General features: G+C 45.3%; 1 protein-coding gene across 5 annotated transcripts in view; it reads left to right on the top strand.

Annotated features, from left to right (window-relative positions):
• rad18 (RAD18 E3 ubiquitin protein ligase) overlaps positions 1-25,223 on the top strand; it is a 149,019-nt gene that overhangs the window by 50,633 nt on the left and 73,163 nt on the right. For all 5 annotated transcript variants that reach the window (XM_078414417.1, XM_078414418.1, XM_078414416.1 and 2 more), the window contains exon 7: positions 4,610-4,794. In XM_078414417.1, coding sequence (XP_078270543.1) covers positions 4,610-4,794 — 185 coding nt within the window. The remainder of the gene's footprint in view (positions 1-4,609; positions 4,795-25,223) is intronic.

The following is a 25,223-nucleotide window of genomic DNA, read 5'->3' as shown; positions in this document are numbered from 1 at the left end:
ATTTTAATAAAGGCAATTTTTATACAGTTTGGTTTTGCCATGTAGAAATTACAGCAGTGTTTATACATAGTCCCCCCCATTTTAGAACACCATAATGTTTGGGACACAGCAATGTTATGTAAATGAAAATCGTCATGTTTAGTATTTTGTTGCATATCCTTTGCATGCAATGACTGCTTGAAGTCTGCGATTCATGGACATCACCAGTTACTGGGTGGTGATGCTCTGCCAGGCCTGTATTGCAGCCATTTTTAGCTTCTGTTTGTTTTGGGGCTAGTCCCCTTCAGTTTTCTCTTCAGCATGTAAAAGGCATGCTCAATTGGGTTAAGATCGGGTGATTGACTTGGCCATTCAAGAATTGACCCTTTTTTAGCTTTGAAAAAACTCCTTTGTTGCTCTAGTAGTGTGTTTGGGATGATTGTCTTACTGTAGAATGAACCACTGGCCAATGAGTTTTGAGGCATTTGTTTGAACTTGAGCAGATAGGATGTATCTACACACTTCAGAATTCATTATGCTACTACCATCAGCAGTTGATCATCAATGAAGATAAGTGAGCCAGTACCTTCAGCAGCCGTACATACCCAGGCCATAACACCCCCACCACCATGTTTCACAGATGTGGTGGTATGCTTTGGATCTTGGGCAGTTCCTTCTCTCCTCCATACTTTGCTCTTGCCATCACTCTGATATAAGTTCATCTTCATCTTATCTGTCCACAAGACCTATTTCCAGAACTGTGGTTGCTCTTTTAAGTACTTCTTGGCAAATTGTAACTTGGCCATCCTATTTTTGCAGCTAACCAGGGGTTTGCATCTTGCAGTGTAGACTCTGTATTTCTGCTCATAAAGTCTTCTGCGAACAGTGGTCATTGACAAATCCACACCAGACTCCTGAAAAGTGTTTCTGATCTGTCGGACAGGTGTTTGTGGATTTTTCTTTATTATAGAGAGAATTCTTCTGTCATCAGCTGTGGCGGTCTTCCTTGGCCTGCCAGTCCCTTTGCGATTAGTAAGCCATACAATGGCTGCCTCACCAACAGTCTCTCATCCCTTTCTCTCTTTTTTGTTTTTTAGTCTGTAGTTAAATGTTGTTTTTGTGTATCTTTAGTTTTGTATTATGTGAGCGGTGAAGGGGGGCAGGGGGACCTATTTTTTTATCTCTTTCCTCGACGGAGATGTGATTTTTTTTCCTTATCGCCTCTCCGTCTGCACTGCGGCCTAACATCGTAGAGCTGGCGGCCTCTTGTTGGGGATTGACCTTGGGAGCACCAACCGCGGAAACCTGCGGATTTAACATCTCAGAGCTGACGGTCCCTTTGCCGAGATCGACCTCAGAAACTCCAACCGCGGGAGCCTGCGGACTTTAACATCATGAAGCTCGTGGTCCCTGGTTAGAAACCAGCTTCTGGAGCGCCAAGCCTTAGGAGCTTCGACTGCCCTGATCACGGGAGCTTCGATCGCCGGCTGCGGGAGCTTCAATTGCCCCGACTGTGGATAATTCGACTCCCCCGACCGCGGAAGAAAAAAGGAGGAAAGAAGATAAGACTTTATTGCCTTCCATCACAGTGAGGAATGTGGAGGAGTCGCAATGTTAATGTTAAATTTTATGTAAATTTTTTAGGTGGTCGTGTGTTTTGTTGCTTTTTTGGTATGACTGTATGGCAAATCAAATTCCTTGTATGATTTACATACTTGTTTTGTTTTCATACTTGGTGGTTTAGGTTCCGTAGTTCCCGATTTCTGACAGCATGTTCAATAACCTGAGATTTTGGAAAACTTTAAACTTTGCTGCCGCTCCATTCAGTACTCTCACACTGATATCATCCCATTTTATGAGACCCTGATGGCTGTTGCAGTTGTCCAACGTAGGAAGAGTTTTCAGTGAAGATAGTTTTAACAAAAAGACAGACGGTTTATCCCCACAAAGTCCAGTCACAGGGCTGTAGAATGTAGAAACCAGGAACTGCAGATGCTGTCTTTTTCCAAAAGAGACAAAGTGCTGGAGACCTCAGCCAGTCAGGCAGCATTACTAGAAAACATCTCTGGAGAATGGGAGGGGAGGGGTTTGATAGGCAGATGGTTGGACCAAGGCCAGAGATGAAAAGATAAAACAGCTGTGACATAATTGCATAATTGCTTTAATAGACAATAGATGCAGGAGTAGGCCATTCGGCCCTTGGAGCCAGCACCGCCATTCAATGTGATCATGGCTGATCATTCACAATCAGTACCCGTTCGTGCCCTCTCCCCATACCCCCTGACTCCGCTATCATTAAGAGCTCTATCTAGCTCTCTCTTGAAAGCATCCCGAGAATTGGCCTCCATTGCCTTCTGAGGCAGAGAATTCCACGGATTTACAACTCTCTGAGTGAAAAAGTTTTTCCTCATCTCCGTTCTAAATGGCCTACCCTTTATTCTTAAACTGTAGCCCCTGGTTTTGTGTTAAGGTTTGTGAGTTGCTAAGAAGGGCAATACCAGTAAAAGTGCAGTTGTTAAAATGGTTGACAAAGTGGGATGGAGTATAGGTGTCAGGCTGTATTTGAGGTATTGCCATAAGTGCGCACAGATCTTGATATTTTTGGTGATGTTATTATGGAATTTCCTGTTGATTTCCCAGACGCAGAATGAACCTCTCCAAGCTGTAATCTTTTTCGCACATTCTGCCAGCTTCTCTTCATGTGTGCCCTGGGATCCTCCTGTCATTCTTAATGCCTCCTTCATTCATGGATGCACATATTACTACCTGTAAATCAAGAGGCTATCTTCCTGCTCTGCCCTGCTTTCTTTGCTGCTATTTCATTCCAATGCAGCAGAATGTTTGTTTCCAGTATTACTGTGGGTTAGTGAAGAGTGCCCTTTAAATGCTGGAACCTCGCCATCAATATATTGAGTACCACATCAGTAAGTGCACAATACTGAAGTATTAAATAAATATGAAAATAAAGAAGTGCTATGCATTTGAAATGCACACAATCTTTTTAACGTGATCTCAATCCTATGCTGCATTAATCTTCACCACTATTAATAGGCATTGTTTATTTAGAATCAATACAGTTTTCAGTCAGTAGCTTACTTAGCATAGTAGTTAGTTGTACTATGTTGGAAATTAACATTAGGTACTCTAATTGATGTTTGATCATATGCCCTGAGTTAAAAGGGTAATAGAAATTTGAATTAAATAAATCAAAATAGTTTGCTGAACTGTCATTTGCCACTTGAAAAATATTTTTGTGACATTGCTTTGTTCGTTAGGGCATGTCTTGGACAAGTTAGAACGTCAAGACTGACCATTGAAGGCGGGACATCCTGGTTCTGTACCATTGTCACTAGGGAAGACGATAATATATATTCATGTTAATTGTCCCTCATTAACACCATTCATTACCATACAATGGAGCAATGCGTGATTTTCTGCATTTTCCATCTTATGGCCTGCATTTGTTACTTGTAATTTGAAGATAGTTAAACTGCTAAAATTGAAGCATAAGTCTAATATCAAAGTATATTTTGTTCAATGAAAAAATAATTGAATGATCTCAGACTTTCACCATTTTATGGTCAAAATCAGAAGATGAGGGTCTTCTCATCCCCCAAGATGATTATTAATCAGTTTATTTAAATAAGTACTATTCACATCCCTTCACAATGTTTGGAACATTTCAGACCCATCCTGCATCTGCAAACCTTAATTTCTAGTTTGTTAGTCATAAGTAGTCATGCCATCTTCACGAATTGCCATCTTCACGAATAGCTCTTCCATGATGCTAGTGAATAGGTGTTCCTGCAAATTAAGGAATAGCCTTTATCCAGTTCCATTGTGAAAGATGCTATCCCAGCCTCTTTTGCGAAAATGGATAGAAACTTGAGTTTTTGTTAAACAAAGTTACTGCTTGCCTTTTTTATCATTTAAACCGACTAGGCTTGTATACACTGGAATTTAGAAGGATGAGTGGGGATCTTATCGAAACGTATTAAGGGGTTGGACACGTTAGAGACAGGAAACATGTTCCCAATGTTGGGGGAATCCAGAACCAGGGGCCACAGTTTAAGAATAAGGGGTAGGCCATTTAGAACAGATGAGGAAAAACTTTTTCAGTCAGAGAGTTGTGAATCTGTGGAATTCTCTGCCTCAGAAGGCAGTGGAGGCCAATTCTCTGAATGCATTCAAGAGAGAGCTAGATAGAGCTCTTAAGGATAGCGGAGTCAGGGGGTATGGGGAGAAGGCAGGAACGGGGTACTGATTGAGAACGATCAGCCATGATCACATTGAATGGCGGTGCTGGCTCGAAGGGCCAAATGGCCTAATCCTGCACCTATTGTCTATTGTAAACCAGTGTCTTCTGTTTGCTAACCATTCTGTCAGTGAAATCAGTTTATCTCTATATTAAAAACTCTAATTGTTTTTAATGATCTGTTCAGTGAAGAGAAAAATCAGTTTCTCTAATCTCTCCACATACCCGAAACCACGTATTCTTTACAGTACACTTTACAATTTGATTTTTGGTATACTCCATTAAAGAGGTAAATTTGCCATAATACTGTGATCAAAATTGCTTTGTTCTGGGAAGAGATATTAACAAGATATCTATCTTGATCTTTTTTTCCAGCTCTGTGAACAAAAGGAAACTGTTGCCTAAACTGGTGTATAATTTACTTTCCGACCGAGATCTGAAAAAGAAGTTGAAGGAGTGTGGTCTGTCAACTCAGGGCAACAAAGCACAACTGGTTAAACGACATCAAGAATTCATACAAATGTACAACTCACAGTGTGACTCTTTAAACCCCAGATCAGGTGAGCAAAACTCTTAAATTGTCAGAAGAAATAAAACCCATGTCGTTCAAATCGCTTTTTAAAGTTTGCTTGGAACATTCTGTGCAATTATAATGAAGAAACTGAAAGCAACGATTCTCCCCACTGAAAAATGTTGATCTAATGCAAAATCAAATTAGAGTTAAAAGTTAAAGGTTTAGAGTATAACATTTGGCAACATATGTGAACTGCACCAGATCTCCAAGCTGTGGAGATAATTGTAGAAAGATTGGGCTTTTCCACTAACTTTGGGCGACCAAGTAGCATTTTCATTGATGCCATCCATCCCAATTGTCTCCAGTATTCAACCTATCAATACATGCTTATTTGCCAGTAATCTAAATGCCAGTAATCTAAATTAAAAGCCTTTTTATAATTGGGTAAAGCTGTTCTGCTTAACTGACCCCAGCTTCCAACAAATGTGAGTTTTGATTATCTGATGCTCCATGTGGTTCACTCATAATCCATTTGAATGTGGCAACTCCAGAGTTTTTCAGTTTGACCAATTAGATGGCCAGAGTAAAAAAAATGACCCAAAGTGCTGCAGTAAACTCAGCAGATCAGGCAGTATCCCTGGAGAAGATGGACAAGTGACGTTTCAGGTCGGGTTAAAAGAAGGATCCCGACCCATATTCTCCAGTGATACTGCCTCACCCACTGAGGCACTCTCGCATTTTGTAATTTTTTTGTTGTAAGCCAGCACCTGCAGTTCCTTGTTTCTACATTTAAATCATCAGGTAAATGGGTGTGGTAACCAGGATTTTCATAAGAGGAGTTGGATGTTGCAGGTGGGATGATTGTCAAGTGGAAAAAGTATGCTGTCGAAATTAAAGAGCATAATCTTTGTTTGCAAGGACATTTAACACCCATGTTGTGTTTGTATGTAAATGTGCTAAGAAGATGAACGAGGCAGTACAGATTAGTTGGTAATTTCTCATGGTGGAATATTTTAATTGTCTAAATTGTGAGCCCTGCAGTCGTCTTAATTTGAGGCATTCTGCCCCAGCAGAGCCTTGCTTGACACTCATGTTTTATTGCATTGTCCTCATGATTTAGCAAGTGTGGCTTCATAAATCCAAATGTGCAGGGTGCTGCAGCCCGACGATGCTGCCAGCCTTGCACGTTCCCGAGAAACGCCGGGGCCGGCTGCCAATAGTCCCCGCGGCAGCCGGACAGATTCGCTGCCTCTTTGCCTGGGATCGGCGCTCCGGGGGTCGCTTCCTCATGGATACTAGCGTGGAGCTGAGCGTCCTCCCCCCTTCGCTGGTGGACATTCGTTCCGCTAAGCAGGTGCCCGTCCTCACCGCTGCAAACGGAAGCCACATCCGTACGTATGGGGTCCGCACAGTACACATCGTTTTCGGCTCCTGTCATTTCATGTGGCAGTTTACCATCGCCGACGTCTCCCAGCCGTTGCTCGGAGCCGACTTCCTCCGGGCTCACTCTCTCCTGGTGGACGTCAGGCAGCAGCGCTTGGATCAGCCGATTGCACGCCCCCTGTCGTCTGTGGACTCCTATTTTGCTCGGGTCCTGGCCGAGTTCCCGGACATCATGACCCCGCAATTCCGGTCGTCAACCCCCAAACACAGGGTGGTCCATTTCATTATAATTACCAGCCCACCCCACCACGGCATGAGCACGCCGAATGCCGCCCGATAAACTAATCCTGGCACGGCAAGAGTTGCGCACGATGAAGTCCTTGGGGATCGTCCGCCCTTCCAACAGCCCATGGGCGTCCCCACTCCACATGGTCCCCAAGGCAAACGGGGCTGGAGACCTTGCGGGGATTATCGGCGGCTGAATTTCGCTACCGCCGCGGACCGATACCCCGTGCCCCACATCCAGGACTTCAACGCCCATTTGGCCGGGGCTACTATCTTCTCAAAAGTGGATATGGTGCTGGGCTATAATCAAATCCTGGTCCACCCGGAGGATGTGCCCAAGACGCCAATCATCATGCCGTTTGTTTTGTACGAGTTCGCCGGATGCCGTTCGGCCTTAAAAACACCGCGCAAGCATTTCAGCGGTTGATGTACGGGGTGTGTCGCAGGCTTGATTTTTTGTTCGTCTACGTTGACGACATCTTGGTGGCCAGCCGTTCACGGCAGGAGCACTGTGCCCACCTCCGGCAGCTCTTTCAGCGGCTCAGCGAGCATGGTTTGGCTATCAACCTCGCCAAGTGCCGGTTTGGAGTGACCATAATTAACTTTCTCGGCCACCGTGTGACTTCGCAAGGAGCGGTTCCCCTGCCGGAAAAAGTCGACGCCATCCGCCGGTTTCCCCGTCCATCCTCTGTGCGTGGCTTGCAGGAGTTTATCGGCATGGTGGCCTTTTATCATCGTTTTCTGCCATCCACGGCCCACATCATGTGGCCGCTATTCGAGCTGCTGGCGGGTAGGCGTAAGGACGTCGTGTGGACCGACGAGGCGGTAACAGCATTTGACGGAGCGAAGGAGGCCCTGGCTCGGGCTGTGCTGCTGGTTCACCCGAGGGAGGATGCCCCGACAGCCCTTACTGTGGACGCCTCGGAGTCGGTGATTGATGCCGTGCTGGAGCAACTGACGGACGGGGGTTGGCGCCCCCTGGCCTTCAGCCGGCACCTCAACAACGCCCAAAGGAAATACAGCGCATTCGACCGCGAGCTCCTAGCTCTGTACCTTGTGCGATGTGTCGTCTGGTCAGCTGTGCCCCATCGTCCCTACCGCCGGAGGGTTTTCGATGTGGTCCACGGGCTGGTTCACCCATCCATCTGGGCAACGACGGCACTTGTAGCTGCGCGGTTCATGTCTGCGCAAGCAAGTTGGCCACTGGGCTCGCACCTGCATTCCATGCCAGACGGCGAAAATCCAGGCGCCACTCCAAGAGATCGGTCTGCCTCGCCAGCGTTTCGACCTCCTGCATGTGGACATTGTGGGCCCTCTCCTGACGTCCCGGGACATCATCCACCTCCTCACGGTGGTGGACCGCTTCACGCGGCGGCCGGAGGCCATAGCGCTGGCCAACACATCCACGGCTACATGCCCTCGTGCGTTGGCCGCGCACTGGATTACTCGCTTTGGGGTGCCGGTGGACTTCTCTTCGGACCGGGGGCCACAGTTCACCTCTGAGATGTGGTCGGCCATGGCTCACCTGTTGGGGGTGCGGCTGCACCACACCACGGCCTATCACCCGCAGGCAAACGGCCTGGTGGAGAGATTCCACCAGCAGCTGAAGGCAGCGCTGAAGGCAGCGCTGAAGGCGCGACTCTCCGGCCCGGACTGGATGGACGCACGACCATGGGTCTTGCTGGGCATCCGGACTGCGCCAAAGGAGGACCTGGCCTCATCTTCAGCGGAGCTCGTGTACGGGTCACCGCTCACGGTGCCTGGGGAGTTCGTGCCCTCGGCGCCAGGGCAGCAGGAACCGTCCTCATCCACCCTTCAGCGCCTTCGCGAGCGAGTTGGCAAGCTCGCACCCGTGCCGACGATCCACCATGGAACATTCTGACCGCACGTGCCATCGGCTTTCCGTGCCTGCGCCTATGTGTTCCTGCGCCGTGACGCCCACCGGACGCCGCTCCAGATGCCATATGACGGCCCGTACCAGGTGCTAGATCACGGGCCGACAACCTTTGTCTTGGACATGGGGGGCCTGCCGGAGGCCGTGTCAATTGACCGCTTAAAGCCGGCGCATTTGGACATTGACCAGCCGGTGCGGGTTGCCCAGCCTCGGCTGCGAGGTCGCCCCCCTTCGCGGCTCCCTCCACCTGTCCCTCCACCTGTGCCTTCGTCGGCCCCTCTGTCGGCCGATTTTCGTACGCGGTCCGGTCGGGTTGTGCGCCCGCCGGTGCGTTTCGTGCCTCCGGGGGGTCCTGTGGCGGCTCCTAAGGGTCGAGCCATACCACTATCTAACCCCTCGGCACGGGAATGGACCAGTCCAGGGGGGCAGCGCTTAGCTACAGGGATAAAGGACGGGATTTTAGGCGCGATCTCTCTCTTGCAGAATCGACCGACTTAGAGAACAATAACGAATAAATCCCTGCCGAAATACCTGGCTCCCTGCCTTTATTTCGGGCTTATCGCCTGTGAAGCTTGTCAATACCCTACCCCCAATACCATGTGCTCTAATTTTGCACACTAATCTCTTGCGTGCGACCTTGTCAAAGGCTTTTTGAAAGTCCAGATACACCACATCCACTGGCTCTCCCTTATCCATTCTACTTGTTACATCCTCAAAAAATTCCAGAAGATCAGTCAATCGCTTCATAAATCCATGTTGACTTTGACCGATCCTGTCACTGCTTTCAAAATGGGCTGCTATTACATCTTTAATAATCGACTCAAGCATCTTCCCCACTACCGATGTCAGGCTAATTGGTCTATAATTCCCTGTTTTCTTTCTCCGTCCTTTCTTAAAAAGTGGGGTTACATTACAAATAAGTGTTCTTTGAGATAGTCCTCAGTGAAAAGGACAACCATAAGATAGCATACGATGTCAAGCATTGACTAGCACATGGAAAGAAATTCCCATTCATATTTTCAGGACCAAACATCTAGGCAGATAATGGTTGAATCAAGGCCCTCAGTTAGATAAAAAATTGAGGAAGAGGAAGTGGGTTCTTGTTTCCTGGAGAATGATTATCTTTAAACTAACATTACAAAAAAGCATATTGTTTGGCCATTACTACCTTCTGACGTGTAAAGTTTCGTACAAGAAAAATGCCTTCCAAGTTTCCTACATTACAATATTTAGATCGTTGTAAAGAATAATGGGACATCCTGGCCTCTTGAAAGGGACTACATAAGAGTAAGGTTTATTTTCTTTGATAAAGACAAAAAAAGAAATATAGTGTGGATTGCGGGATACATGAAATCCAACAAATGTAATCAATTATAATGAACTGAAGGGAATATTTATGGCACAAACTGAATAGGTAGCACTCACCCATGTGTGGTTTTCACAGAAATCCACGCGTGGAATGTAATCCCATAATCTCTAGTTATGAAAATGGAATTTATCTCACCTGCTAAAAATTAGTAGCTGTAATCAAAAGCAGATTAAGTATTAAATATTAATAAAGTTTAGGAATCTCACACAATAAAAAAGGAATTTATTTTAAGATTCTTTGTAAGCCAAATGGATGTAATATTCATTTATTATATGATGTGTACATATTAGATAGAGAGTGAGGAAGCACATTTGGTACTTATCTTCACACTGTGTAATAGCTATAACATGACAACAATATTTCTTCGACCTGAAGATTCTGTGTGCAACAACTTATAAAAGAGGATTCCTGCACCGAATCGTTTGTTACCCTCACTACAGGTACCTCATTTTCCTCCTTAATTGCATCTACTACATGCGACAACAAATATCAAGGGCAATTAAAAATCCTTGATTGCCATGATCCCAATCGGCTCCCCTGCAAACATTTAGCATTTCATGCCCATACAAAATACTGAATGAAGGGGCAAAAATATGGTTGCTAAATTTGCCAAAGAGGTTGAAAAGTAAATTGAGATCTTTTAAAGAAAACCAAGGAATGCAGATGTGATTGGCCAAAGATCTTGTCAGTTCAGAGTTCAGTACAGGTGTCACTATATATTAACGCTTAGGTACATCTTGGATAAGCATCCCAGATGCAGTACAAGTGTATAGCAGTAGTACACTGAGATAGTATACAGAGTCTATAAATTTGGCGCCATATTCAAGTCCCAGTTGTTGTTAAGTGCTCCACTACTCTATGCCGCTGCATGCCATATCTGATCTACACCCATGGCCTTTTGATCGATGCTCGATCCAGCTGAGTCCCAGACTGCTGCTGGGTCTCCAACGGCCCACTCATCTGTTGAGGTGCATTGCACTGCCTCCCACAGCCGGTCTGCTTACTGGCCCTCTGTTCCGACTCTCTCCACTTCAGTCCACAGGACGAGCAGGGGCCAGGCTCGGCGGCTTCCCTGTCTGGGTGGGTCCTGGTACTGCAGGGACGAGCCAGGCCTGTTGTTGGTATGGCCACGGCACCTCGGAACATGCATTGTGGGAAAATTAAAATGTCCATTTTGGCATGTCAAATAAAAAGGAAGCATTTAATCAATATGAAAGATTACAGAGCTCTGAGATACAGAGGAATCTGGATGTTCAAGGTGCACAAAATGATAAGATGCAGTTACTGAAAATGATTAGCAAAGCTAATGAATGTTATTGAGTCTGAAGAAGGGTCTCGACCCGAAACGTCACCCATTCATTCCTTCTCTCCTGAGATGCTGCCTGACCTGCTGAGTTACTCCAGCATTTTGTGAAATAAATACCTTCGATTTGTACCAGCATCTGCAGTTATTTTCTTACACTTTTTGTTTACTAGACGAGTGTGCACCCGTTGGGTGCAAATCTTTGCTGCGGGTGTGTCGGAGGGAGGGGAGGGTGATAAGGGGGGTTGAGGAGGGATGGAGTGGGTGAGGGGGATTGAGGGGCGATGGAGTTGGTGAGTGGGGGTGGGAGGGATAAGGGGGGTTCAGGGGGGATCGAATGGAGGGGGGGAGGAGGGGGGATGGAGTGGGTGAGCGGGGGGGATGGAGTGGGTGAGCGGGGAGAGGGAAGTGGAGGGGGGATGGAGAGGGAAGTGGAGGGGGGGGAACCTTCGGGTTCAGCAACGCTACCGATCTGTGGACCCGTTGCCAGGTGGGCAGTGCCCTTGGGGCTGTGCCGGGCCCAGCAACCCTACCTATCCGTGCACCCGTTGGCAGGCAGGGAGCGTCCCCCTGGGGCCGTGGGCGGGAGCCGGTGGCGGGCGGGGAGTGTCCCCCGGGGGCGTGTCCCCTGGGGGCGTGCCGGGTCAAGCAACCCTACCGATCTGTGGACCCGTTGGCGGGTGGGAAGTGTCCCCCGGGGACGTGGGCGGGCGAGGTGATACAGGGAAGGGTAGAGGGAGGCACTCACGTCGGCCCCCGGCGTCCATCACATCGGACAGAGGGAGCCGTGGACCCGAAACATCTGCAGCGGGCGATGGCCATCTTGTTGGACTGTGTTGGACCCTCTGCCACCACGCTGAACCACGGATGGAAGGTCAGGCGTGAGGCAGGTGCCGGTCTTCCCGCTGGTCCTCCCGGGGGGGGGGGGGATTTTTTGTTAAAAAGTAACAAATGTGAATTTATTCAGACCGCGGGGGAATCGTGAGTAGGGTGGGCCTAAAATTGTCGCGCTATCGTGTGCCGTTGTCTTTCTGGATGAAAACCGCACAAAGAAGCAAACACACCAAGAAGAAAGAAAGAAAGAAAGGGAGGGAGGGAGGGAGGAAGATAGATAGATAAATGGGGAGGGTTATGCTATGTTTCAGTTATGTAGAATATTGGTGACATCTGGAGTATTGTGAGCAGTATTGACCTCTTTTTAAGCAATGATTCTAATCCATTGGAAGCAGTTAAAAATTTTTTTTACTAGTTTGATACCTATAATGAAGGACTGTGTTATTAAACAACACACGCTTGTATAAAGTGGAGTTTAAAAGAGTGAGAATCTATTTTATTATAATATGTATGATCTTGATGGGTCTTGACAAGATGCATGTGGAGAGGATGCTTTCCTGTGTGGAAAAGTCTGGAATTTGCATGCACAGTTTAACAATAACATTTTGCCCATTTAATGGTAATGGGATAAAATATTTTTTTGTGCCGAGTCATGAGTCCTTGTGACTCACTCCCTTAAGGAATGGTGGAAGCAGAGTCTTTGAATATTTTTAATTTAAATATATTCTTGATAAGGACGGGGGTGAAAGTTAGTCAGATCAGCCATGATGATATTGAATGGGTAATTTGTACGTACAAATGAAAATATAGAGCATATGTTATTTTCTAATTAAAATTTATTACAGCCCATCGTCGAGTAATATAAAATAATGAATTTACTGTACTTTTTCATATTGGTAGATTAGCCATTTCATAATGATCCGAGCAACCCCAATAGGTATGTTTGATGCAGCAGCAAGGCCTGATTGGGCTTCTACTGTTCTTGGAGGGTTAAATCAGGGATTAGACTGACTTTGTGTGAAGGGTGCAAGTGATTGAGGGTATGCTCCAGGGGTTGGTGAAGCTCAGGAATCCAGGTTTTAATGGCAGACATTCTTGAGCTAGTGCGAGTGGGGCAGGGTACAGATCAGGAAGTTATTTTGGAGGGGAAGGGGTGGTGATGGAATAGGTGAGACTTAAGCATCAAATGAAGTAATTTACTTACCTTGAACAGAGACCCAACCAGTTCCCCTCCGCTAACAGATTGATTCGCTGGCCAGAACTTGTTCTTGCCCTCAATAAATTCTCTTTCAGTTCTTCCAATTTTCTACAGATTAAAGGAGTACCCATGTGCACTCGCATGGCCCCTAGCTACCCGTGTCTTTTTGTTGGATACATGGAACTGTTCTAGTACCAAGCATATTCTGATGCACACTCTCACTCTTCACTATATCAATGACAACATCATTGTTGCTGCTTCCTGGACCTGTGCAGAACTCATTAATTTCATCACCTTTACTGCCAACTTTCACCCAACCCTCCATTTCCCACAGCTATCTGGATTATACCTCCTCCTATCCTCTGCCTTCTGTAAGAAAGCCATTCCTTTTAAAAATGTTCTTCCTTTCCGTTTCGTCAGTTCCCAGGATTGGACAATTATATAGACTAGAAGGTTTTGGAGGAGTCTGGGCCAAATGCATGGGTGGAAGGACCTGTTTTTATGCTATATAGCTCTATGATTCTAGAAGACTACCTGCTTTAAGACATCTGAAATGTTCGCCGGCTGGAAACATGCCTTCCATTAAACCATAGTAGCTGGAGCCCTTGTACCTGTTTCCTCCTGTTCCCGCACATCTGCTTTCACCCACGCCATCCACTTTCCCCTCTCCCCAGACAGAATAACAAAGGAGCTTTATTTTACCTCACCTTGAGCCTCTGCCTCCAACACATCTTTCTCCACCTTTTCTGCTTTCAGCAGGGACCACTGTCTTTGAAATTACGTTATCCAAGGTCGCTGTTTGAATAGTGCCTGGAGAACAATGGCAATCTGCGGCTTCTGATGTAGAAATCATGTCAACCTTGCGAGGATGAATTAATGCCAGGAAGTGCCCTGTAAAATATCCAGCCAGAAGTAAATTAAATCTGAAGTGGTTGTGAATTATGATTACTCTGGAATAAACTGATTTATATTTGCATGCTGTCAAAATAAGTAGTGTTATGCACTTCATAGACTTGAATTTATGGACAAATAATTTCTAACCAATTTCCAGCCGCATCAAAATGTAGAAACCAAGAACTGCAGATGTTGGGAAACACACAAAAGGACAGAAAGTGCTGGAGTAACTCAGCATGTCAAGCAGCATCCCTGGAGAACATCTATTCATGTTTTCCATGGATGCTGCCCGCCTGCGGAGTTACACCAGCACTTTGTGTCCTTCCATCCTCGTCAAGCACTGCGTTTACTTTTTGGTTTAAACCATGATTGACCTTGCACTCTTTGTTTAATTAGTTTCTGTTTTAATCACCCTTGCTTCAAAAGGCAAGCCAATACAATCCATGTGACTTGTTTGTTAATTTCCGAGGTAGGCTCATGAATTCTTTACATTTATAGTCAATAAAGGAGAAAAATATTAGACCGTAGCTTAATAATAGTTTATCTATTCCACAGTAAAATACTAATACATCAGTATTTTTTAATTTTGTACGACATGAGTGTTTTAAAAACACAGAATTTAATTTATAGAGGAAAAAATCATTAATTGCTGTAACCTTCTTCAGCAATTTCAGGCCAAAAGCACACTCTGAATGTTCTTAACATAACCTGTTAAGCACACTCAAAGCTGATAAAAAGTAATCTTGTTCAATCCATTAATTAAGCTCAATTGTTTTGCTCTTAATTGAACTGCTGCTGCTTGTTTGAAGTTGTCATCCTCATTGACTTTTGTGCCAAGTATTTTGTTCCATGTATTTTTGTAAATGTGCATTCTTTTATTGTACCCTTACCACCAACCAATCCGATATTTCTGGGGATGTTTACAAAACAATATAAACAGGATGGTCCTTTTTAATGCAGTTGCAAGTAAAAATTACTCAAGGATCAACTCATTTGATTGTTCACCAAAGCAAAATCTGTGAAAATTATGGCTGCCTAAATACTTTGCCTTGTATCCTGAACAATTTAGAGGCTCAATTATTTTCCCCCTTATTTGGGTTGTAGCAGAGGCACGTTGTTCTACTGCCACGTCCACATCAGCATTGCTGATTATGGCCAGCATATTAGTTATATCATGGTTGCTCCTATCATTACAGCATCACTCAGCTCTCACTGAAAGCTTCTCTCGGCTGTACTTTGTCTTTGGTTTGTTCCATTAAACCATCGTCCGTCTTTTCATCACTTCTACGAAACTTTGCATCCAAATCATGAGTCAGCATAGTGCATGCCAGGCACAGAGGAATTGGACGTTTGAGTAATAAAACTGCACATACCAGCATCTGCAGTTCCTTCTTGCACATAATAAAACTGCATGCAGTGTTGGGAGTAGTGTGTGGAATAATGTTGCCCAGTAATAGAAGGGATTTTTAGTTTAATCAGATATTTGGTTTAGTTTTATACACGTGCTATGTATATCTTTCACAAATGCAGCAAAATAGTGACCTAGTTTGGGTGTGGGATTGTAAAATATTTGATTTATAAATAAATCAATCGTGTCATGGATTTTTGAATAAGCTTTGTTGGAAATTGAAAAACGTCATTCACTGCAACAACTGATGTGCTTTATGTTTCTATAAACTTGTACATCTTTGGAGTGTGGGAGGAAATCGGAGATCCTGGGGAAAACCGATGCAGGTCACGGGGAGAACGTACAAACTCCGTACAGACAGCGCCCGTAGCCAGGGTTGAACCCGAGTCTCTGGTGCTGTAATTTTATGATATAGCAGCTAGCTTCTCATCTATCAATTAGCTCCCAAGCTGCAGCTTACATAGATCGGTGAAACGATAAGCTTATAACGCAAGCAATAACAATAACATAGACCTTCTCGGCATTTGAATTAGTTAGATGTTTTTTATTTGAAGTCGCAATATAACATATTGGCATATCTCTTGTTATCGACTGGTTATTGATTCGCTTGGTAAAATTCCATATCTTACCACAATCTATGCAATTGATACGAACTGCCAGATCTATCTTCGGTGGAGATCTGTGCTAAACTTCGTGTCAGTAAGATCTGCAACCGATTACATCTTAGCTGATGAATCTTTTGGCTGAACCTTTGGCTGAACCTCTGTCAGCACCTTCTCGGCTCTCACTGCCAACACGTCCAAAATTGCCGTAACTCTAGCTCTGCCCAGCCCATACGTAAGCATAGCATTAACCCTATAATGTCCAAACTACAGCAGGATACAAGGTAATATGCAAAAATAACTAATAAATGCAAAATGGCTCCTACAACTATATCTTAATACAGACAATTTGTGTTCCAGCAAACTTGGACACATTCAGTTTCTTATCTCTGTGAATAACATAATATTAATACATATATAGACATACATAAATAACTGCAGCCCTATCATTAATATCTGTGATACCCCATCAGTTGTACTTTGCCAACTTGAAAATGAGCCATTTATCCCTACAATCTGGTTTCTGTTAGTGAATCAATCCTCCTTCCATTTGAAATGTTACCCTCAATACTATGACTTTTTATGTTGTGCAGTAACCTTTAATTGGTATCTCGCCAAATGATTTTTGGGCACCTAAATACATAATTTGTCTGATTTTCCTTAATCCACCTGTTAGTTACATTGTAGAAGAACTAATAAATTTGTCAAACATTTCTCTTTCGTTAAGCAATGTTGACTCTGGTTGTAATATGATTATGTAAGCATGCTGCTCTTCTTGCTATATAACAGACGTTGAAATTTAGAGACACACGGATGCTGGAATCTTGAGTAAAAATCAAACTGCTGGAGTAATTTAGCGGGTCAGACAGCATCTGTGGAGGGAATGAATAGGCAATGTTTCGGGTCAGGTCCATCTTCAGACAGATTGTAGTTGGGGGGCAAGCTGACAGAGGTGGGGCAGGATAAAGCCTGGCGACAGATGGATGACTATGAGGGGGGTTTGATAGCGGATGGGTGGATAACATCTAATCATCATATTTTATTAGCAAAGTATGTTTTGCAACATACGAGGAATTTGATTTGCCATAGTCATACAAATAAAAAGCAACAAAACACACAAAATACATTCTTGAATGGTGAAGCTGTAATAGTGATTTTCAAATCATTTGTGACCTATTCCAGAATTAGTCCAAATTTTGAACGATCACAACATACATTTATGATGATTTCCCCCTTGCCCTAGATGAGCCTTTTCTTTAGATAATGTCATGTGATCTTCAAAGTCACATGCCAGACTGGACTGTAAAGCAACTCAATCTGATAATCAGACCTTTTCTGTGCTGATCTAAAAAAAATTACTCATCTGGAGATAAGAAGGATTGTGCAGGGAATAGGGGTTTGGATTAATAAAAGTATTTCTTTGAACATTTAAAGCATTTTGTTCATGGAGACATGCAACAAACCAGTGGTTTTGCAAGAAATGTCTAGAACTGGTCATGAAGAAATTTCTTTAGAACTGGCCCTAAAGTATTTGTAGTAGTAAACTTAATCAAAGTTAATTTAAATGTTTTAAAGAAACTATCATTGGGATCTTGTGTGTTTAGTAAACTACATTTCATTGCTGTTTGCTCCGAAGTAGGTGGTGATGAGCTACTACTTTGAATCACAATAGTTTGAGCAGTTATAAAATGAAAAATAATTTCCTTGTCAGCAAAATAATTTGGTGACATTGAAGGTTCGTGAGGTGTTGTTGAAGAAAGCTTGATGTGTTGCAGCATTCCATCCTGTTGTTGCATGTATTGATACCTTTTGGGATGAATCAGTATTTAAGATGATGAATGGTTTGTTGATCAAGTAGGGTATTTTGCCTGGATTAAATTGCATTCCTTGCATGGTGTTTGCTATCCGTTCATCAAGACAAGTAGTGAACTGCTGCAGTAATATCATGGGATGAGGTGATTGATTGGGTGAAAATCAAAGAATTGCAGATACACAAAATCTGAAATAAAAATAGAATATCGTGGAAGTTCTCAGCAATTCAGCAGCATCTGTGGAGAGAAAACTGAATTAATTTCCCATCTAGGACCTTTGGATTCTGCTATCTCTCGCAGGTTAGAAGCTACGATTTTAATCTCGTGCTCAAGAATCAAATTTAGCTCCACGATTGAGCCAAGATTTTCAAATGTAATAGAATCTTTCATGAAATTGCTTTTCCTACAAATTTTCAAACCCCTGTTCAGTGGGGTGCTGACTAAAGTTATCTAACAGACGGCAAGATGTAACTTTCCATTCAACTTCGCTGATGCTATTTTACTCTGTGGTGCAACTGGAGACACATGTGTAATGACTTGGATAATTACTTTTCACATTGTCAAAACAAATCATTGCTTTTCCTTGTAACTTTAAATTGTTCATTTTGAAATGAGCTAAATTTGACAACTTTATTAACTAACTGCCATAGTGAAACAATTTAATTAATTAAATCAGGGTCATTGAAAACTTAAAACAGAAAACCATATGGCCCAGTGTATCCTTGCTGATTTAAAACAAAACTACCCAACCAAATCCTGCCTTCTGACTTTTAATCCATAGCCCTGCGGGTCAGGGCTCTCCAAGTGTACATCTTGACATTTAAAAAAAATTGACGATGAGAGTTTTTAATATCTGAGCTCCTACACTCAAGTACCGATTCACCACCTTAAACACTGATTCACTCCAAAAGGCATCAGTACATTCAATTACAGAATGTAATCCAGCAACTCATGAAGCCTTCTTCGGTAACACCTCACAAACCTTAAATGTCACCAAATCATCTTGCGGACATGGAGATTATTTTTCATTTCATAACTGCTCAAATTGCCCTGTACTACTTGTAGGTAAAATCAGTTAACAATAGGTTGGCTGTGAAGTACCTTGCCATATGTATTTCACATAAACGAACAGTGATCAACACTTGGAAATAATAGTCATGCTGTGAGGCAAAATTCTCAATTGAATGTGTCATTATAAATAGGGTTTTCTGATTTGCTGCCAATTTACAATGCCCTCCATAATGTTTGGGACAAAGACCCATCATTTATTTATTTGCCTCTGTACTCCACAATTTGAGATTTGTAATAGAAAAAATCACATGTGGTTAAAGTGCACATTGTCAGATTTTAATAAAGGCCATTTTTACACATTTTGGTTTCACCATGTGGAACTTACAGCAGTGTTTATACATAGTCCCCCCCATTTCAAGGCACCATAATGTTTGGGATACAGCAATGTCATGTAAATGAAAGTAGTCATGTTTAGTATTTTGTTGCATATCCTTTGCATGCAATAACTGCTTGAAGTCTGTGATTCATGGACATCACCAGTTGCTGGGTGTCTTCTCTCGTGATGCTCTGCCAGGCCTGTATTGCAGCCATCTTTAGCTTATGCTTGTTTTGGGGGATAGTCCCCTTCAGTTTTCTCTTCAGCATATAAAAGGCATGCTCAATTGGGTTCAGATCGGGTGATTGACTTGGCCACTCAAGAAATGACCATTTTTTAGGTTTGAAAAACTCTTTTGTTGCTTTATCAGTCTGTTTGGGATCATTGTCTTGCTGTAGAATGAACCGCCGGCCAATGAGTTTTGAGGCATATGTTTGAATGAGCAGATAGGATGTGTCTATACATTTCAGAATTCATTATGCTATTACCATCAGCAGTTGTATCATCAATGACGATAAGTGAGCCAGTACCTTCAGCAGCCATAAATGCCCAGGTCATAACTGCCCCACCACCTTGTTTCGTTTTATTCTTGTTTCTCAGTCTCATAATGGCTTCTTTGACTTTTATTTAGTTTAGTTTAGAGATACAGCGCGGAAACAGGCCCTTCGGGTCTGCGCCAACCAGCGATCCCCACACATTAACACTATCTTACACCCACTATGGACATTTATTTTAACATTTACCAAGCCAATTAACCTACAAACCTATAAGATTCAAGATTCAAGATTCAAGATCAAGATTCAAGATATCTTTATTTGTCATCCAAAAAACAAGTTTTTTGGACGAAATTTCGTCACCCACAGTCCAACAATAAGAGCAATAAAATAAGCAAATTACACAACCCCAACCAACACAAAACCCCCCAAAAAGAAACATCCATCACAGTGAGTCTCCTCCAGTCCCCTCCTCACTGTGATGGAAGGCCAGAATGTCTTTTTCTCTTCCCCTGCCGTCTTCTCCTGCGGTCAGGCTGTTGTCGTTGCCATGTTCCAGGCTGCGCCGGACGGTGAAATGTCCGCAACGGGCCGACCCAAGCCCCGCTGCAAGTCGGGGCGGTCGGGGCTCCCGACATTGAAGCCCCCGCCGAGCAGAGAAAATTCCGTGGCCTATTTCAGGCCGCGCCGGACGGTGAAATATCCGCGGCGGGCCGACCCAAGCCCCGCGATCCGGGGCGGGCGAACACGCTGCCGCTGCCGGAGCTCCCGATGTCGGCATCCACGCGGCCCGAGCCTAAGGCGAGTCGCAGCCGCTCCCGCAGCCTCCGAGAACGGCCGGCTCCGGTGATGGTGAGTCTGGTCCGCGGGCTCTGCGAACCAGAACCCTGGAGGCCGCCAGCTCCAGGAGTTGGGCCGATGGTAGGCCGCAGCAGGAACGGAGACAACACCCAGAACACAAAGGTCGGGTCTCCGTTCGGAAGGGACACATATTTACAATGTTACAGTTCCCCCTCCTCCCCCCACACCCACACATAGTACACAACACAAAAACACCACATCACAACTACAATTAAGACAACAAAAACAACAAAAACACAAAGACAAATGGACTGCAGGTAAGCCGCAGCTGCTAGGGCAGCGCCGCCATCTTCAGACTATCTTTGGAGTGTGGGAGGAAACCGAATATCTCGAAGAAAACCCACGCAGATCACGGGGAGAACATACAAACTCCGTACAGACAGCACCTGTAGTCAAGATCGAACCCGAGTCTCCGGCGCTGCATTCGCTGTAAGGCAGCAACTCTACTGCTGTGCCACCGTGTCCGCCCGAATTGGCACAACTTTGGACCTCATGTTGATAAACAGCAATAAAAGTTTCCAAAGGTGATGGAAAGACTGGAGGAAAGACTAGGTGCTGAGAGCTCTCTTATACCTGCATTAAGGAAGCAATTAAACACACCTGAGCAATTACAAAGACCCGTGAAGCCTCCCATAGTGCCATAATGGGAGGACTATGTATAAACACTGCTGTAATTTCTACATGGTGAAACCAAAATGTATTAAAATGGCCTTTATTAAAATCTGACAAGGTGCACTTTAACCACATGTGATTTTTTTCTATTACAAATCTCAAATTGTGGAGCACAGAGGCAAATAAATAATGATGGGTCTTTGTCCCAAACATTATGGAGGGCACTGTACATATGTGCCAAGACTCTGCATTATTACTGAGAAGAATACTACATTTTTCATTAGAAAAATGTACCCGCTTTATCCAGCAATCATACAACAGTGAGTTTTTACTTGGCAAAGCATTGAGCCATTTTCTCTTTTGGTACACTGTTGCAATCAAAGATGCTATTGTGCTTCATCATTTGCATTAACTAACCAATTAAGGATTTGTGCTGATAGTTGTAAATCCCATTGTATCCTTTGAAAATACATTAGAGGCTTACCTAAAAGTTCTGTGGTTCAGTGATTTGAAAATTTAATTTGAAATCAATAGTTTTAAACTCCTGTTTACAAGCTCCTCTCCGGACTGCGCCTATTGTTGACCCTGGACTCTGCATGCTTCTGAATAAAGGGGTCATCCTAACATCATCCAACGGACCAAAGGACGGTACAGTGGCGTACTGGTAGAGCTGCTGCCTTACAGCGCCACAGACCTGAATTCGATCTTGACTACAGTTGCTGTCTGTACGGAGTTTGTACATTCTCCCCGTGACCTGCGTGGGTTTTCTCTAGGGGCTTCGGTTTCCTCCCCCATTCCAAGGACGTACAGGTTTGTAGGATAATTGGCTTTGGTAAAAATTGCAAATTGTCCCTAGTGTGTAGTATAGTGCTAGTGTGCAGGGATCACTGGTCAGCGCGGACTCGGTGGGCCGGAGGACCTGTTTCTGCGCTGTATCTCTAAACCAAATTAAACTAAAAGAAACCACAAATCACAACCAACTGCCTAATAATTTGCGAACCAGTACTAAATTTTAATCTGAGCTCTGAAAACAATTGATCTGGAATGTATTACTTAACAGTGCGATTGAAGGGGATTCAAGTATAATTTTCAAAAGGGCAAAGGAAACTGAAAAAATAATCATAAAATAACAATGTTCAGAGCTCTGGGCAGAATGGGAGAATGAAACTGATCAGATTGCTCTGCTGACAGACTGGATATTAAGGTCTTTCATTCCTGTGATGGCTATAGCTTACTTGGTCAGTTTGGCAACAGCCTTTCAAGATTATTAGACAATTGATCCATGTAACAGGAAAAAAGAATATGTACTTTTAAAAGAAACACAGGAAACTACAGATGCTGGAATCTGAAGCAAAAATCAAACTGCTGGAGCAAGCGGGTAGAATTGCACCTGTCGTGGCAAAGGGATAGTCAATGTTTCGGGTCATAGAAGATAGAACAGTAAAGGACAGGAACAGCCCCTTTGGCCCACGATATCTGTGACTCAGAGCTGCCAACTATTACGTTTTTGCCGTATTTATTTCATTTTTTTTAGATAATTACAGCAGTACGATTTTTCCTTAGTAAAATACTTTTTTTTTAAATTCTGATCGTATGTCCATGTATTGTACATGTATTGTGTATGTAATATATGGGAAGTTCACAGGGTGCAATGTTCGTGCGTTCGCATGTATGCTTCACCTGCATGTGTGCATTGCCTGCCCGTAGCCTCCAGTGCAGAAACCAAAAGGGCCCTGTTGACGTGTGGTTTGCAGACTCCGGGAGAGGTCAGGCAGCAGCGCGGGGGAGCGAGCTCGAGCTACGGGCTGATTGTGGGCGGTCGCAAAGCGCCAAATTGTGAAGAGCAGCCGTCCCTGGGCCGCCGGAGCGCGAGTCCCTGTCCCTGGGCCACCGCAGCCCGGAGCGCCGGAGCGCGATTACCTTTCCCTGGGCCGCCGCATCGCAGAGCACCGCAGCCCGGAGCACGAGTCCCCGTCCCTGGGCCACCGCAGCCCGGAGCGCGAGTCCCCGTCCCTGGGCCCCCGTAGCCCGGAGCACGAGTCCCCGTCCCTGGGCCCCCGTAGCCCGGAGCACGAGTCCCCGTCCCTGGGCCCCTGCAGCCCGGAGCACGAGTCCCCATCCCTGGGCCCCTGCAGCCCGGAGCGCGAGTCCCCGTCCCTGGGCCACCGGAGCACAAGGCCCCGTCCCTGGGCCTCCATAGCCCGGAGCACGAGTCCCCGTCCCTGGGCCCCTGCAGCCCGGAGCGCGAGTCCCCGTCCCTGGGCCCCCGTAGCCCGGAGCACGAGGCCCCGTCCCTGGGCCCCCGTAGCCCGGAGCACGAGTCCCCGTCCCTGGGCCCCCGTAGCCCGGAGCACGAGTCCCCGTCCCTGGGCCCCCGTAGCCCGGAGCACGAGTCCCCGTCCCTGGGCCCCCGTAGCCCGGAGCACGAGTCCCCGTCCCTGGGCCCCTGCAGCCCGGAGCGCGAGTCCCCGCACCCTGGGCCCCCGTAGCCCGGAGCACGAGGCCCCGTCTCTGGGCCCCGGTAGCCCGGAGTGCCGCAGCCCGGAGCACGAGTCCCCGTCCTTGGGCCGCCGCAGCCTGGAGCGCGAGTCGCCGTCCCTGGTCGCTGCAGCCCGGAGCACAAGTCCCCGTCCCTGGGTCCCCAGAGCGCGAGTCCCCGTCCCTGGGTCGCCACAGCCCGGAGCGCCGGAGCACAAGTCCCCGTCCCTGGGTCGCCGCATCGCAGAGCTCCGCAGCCCGGAGCGCGAGTCCCCGTCCCTGGGTAGCCGCAGCCCGGAGCACGAGACCCGTCCCTGGGCCCCCACAGCCCGGAGCACGAGTCCCCGTCTCTGGGCCCCCACAGCCCAGAGCACGAGTCGCCGTCCCTGGGTCCCTGGAGCGCGAGTCCCCGTCACTGGGCCCCCGTAGCCCGGAGTGCAAGTCCCCGTCCCTGGGCCCCCGCAGCTCTGGTGACTACAATGATGCCAATTTGAAACTGAATATCTGCCTGAATATCCCCCATTCCCCTTCCTGTTGCCTATCTAAATGCCTTTTAAACATTGCTATCATATTTGCTTCCACCACTTCCCCTGGCAGTGCTTTTCACATGCCGCTCTGGGTTAAAAAAAACTTGTCTCATAAATCCCCATTATTCTTTAACCCTTTCATCTTAAGACCATGCTTCCTAGTATTTGACATTTCCAGTCTGGAAAAAAGACACTGACTATCTACGGCTCTCATCATTTTATATACTTCTATCAGGCTACCCCTAAGCCTCTGGTTCTGCAGAGAAAACAATCCAAGTTTATTCATCTTCTCTAACAGCTAATACTCTGTAATTCAGGCATCATCCTGCTAAAGCAAAAATAGACACAAAAAGCTGGAGTAACTCAGCGGGTCAGACAGCATCTCTGGAGAAAAGGAATAGGTGAGGTTTCGGGTCGAGACCCTTCTTCAGTCTGCAGAAGAGTGTCGACTCGAAACGTCTATTCTTTATCTCCAGAGATGCTGTCTGACCGGCTGAGTTACTCCAGCTTTTTGTGTTCCATCTTTGGTTTAAACCAGCATCTGCAGTTTGTTCCTACATAATCATCCTGGTAAACATCTTCTGCACCCTCTGCAAAGACCCCACATCCTTCCTGTAGTGTGGTGACCAGAAAAGCACACAATACTCCAATATGGCCTAACTAAAGTTTTTTTTACAGCTAACACATACTCATGTTCATACTCAACACCCTGACTCATGAAGGCAAAGGTTGTTCATATTCTTTACCACCCTCTCTACGTTAAAAATACTGCATATTATCTGAATTCTGCCTGGGTCAATGAAAAATCAACAACTCATTGTAAAGTACTTGCTGAACTCAATGGTTTTTTTAAAAGTTTTTACAATTTCTGAAAGTAAAATGATTTGTTGGAAGACTGATCAATCTTTCAGTATAAACAGTTAAGGCTTTTAAAATGTATTGCTGTTGGCTAAACCTAAGATTAGCCAATTAGAAATCCATGGAAGTCAATATTTCATTTGGTTTAAAAAGTGATTACAAAGAACAGTTTCATTTTATATAACACTCTTTCAAATATACTGCAGTTACTTACTTTTTGCTTCACCTGTGCACCACCTCCAAATTGTATATCATCCTGATTTTGAACTAGGTTGCT

The sequence above is a fragment of the Rhinoraja longicauda genome, chromosome 17, assembly GCF_053455715.1.
Source record: "Rhinoraja longicauda isolate Sanriku21f chromosome 17, sRhiLon1.1, whole genome shotgun sequence".
NCBI lineage: Eukaryota > Metazoa > Chordata > Chondrichthyes > Rajiformes > Arhynchobatidae > Rhinoraja > Rhinoraja longicauda.
The sequence above is the reverse complement of the archived record's forward strand: the minus strand, read 5'-3'. Positions and strand labels throughout refer to the sequence as shown.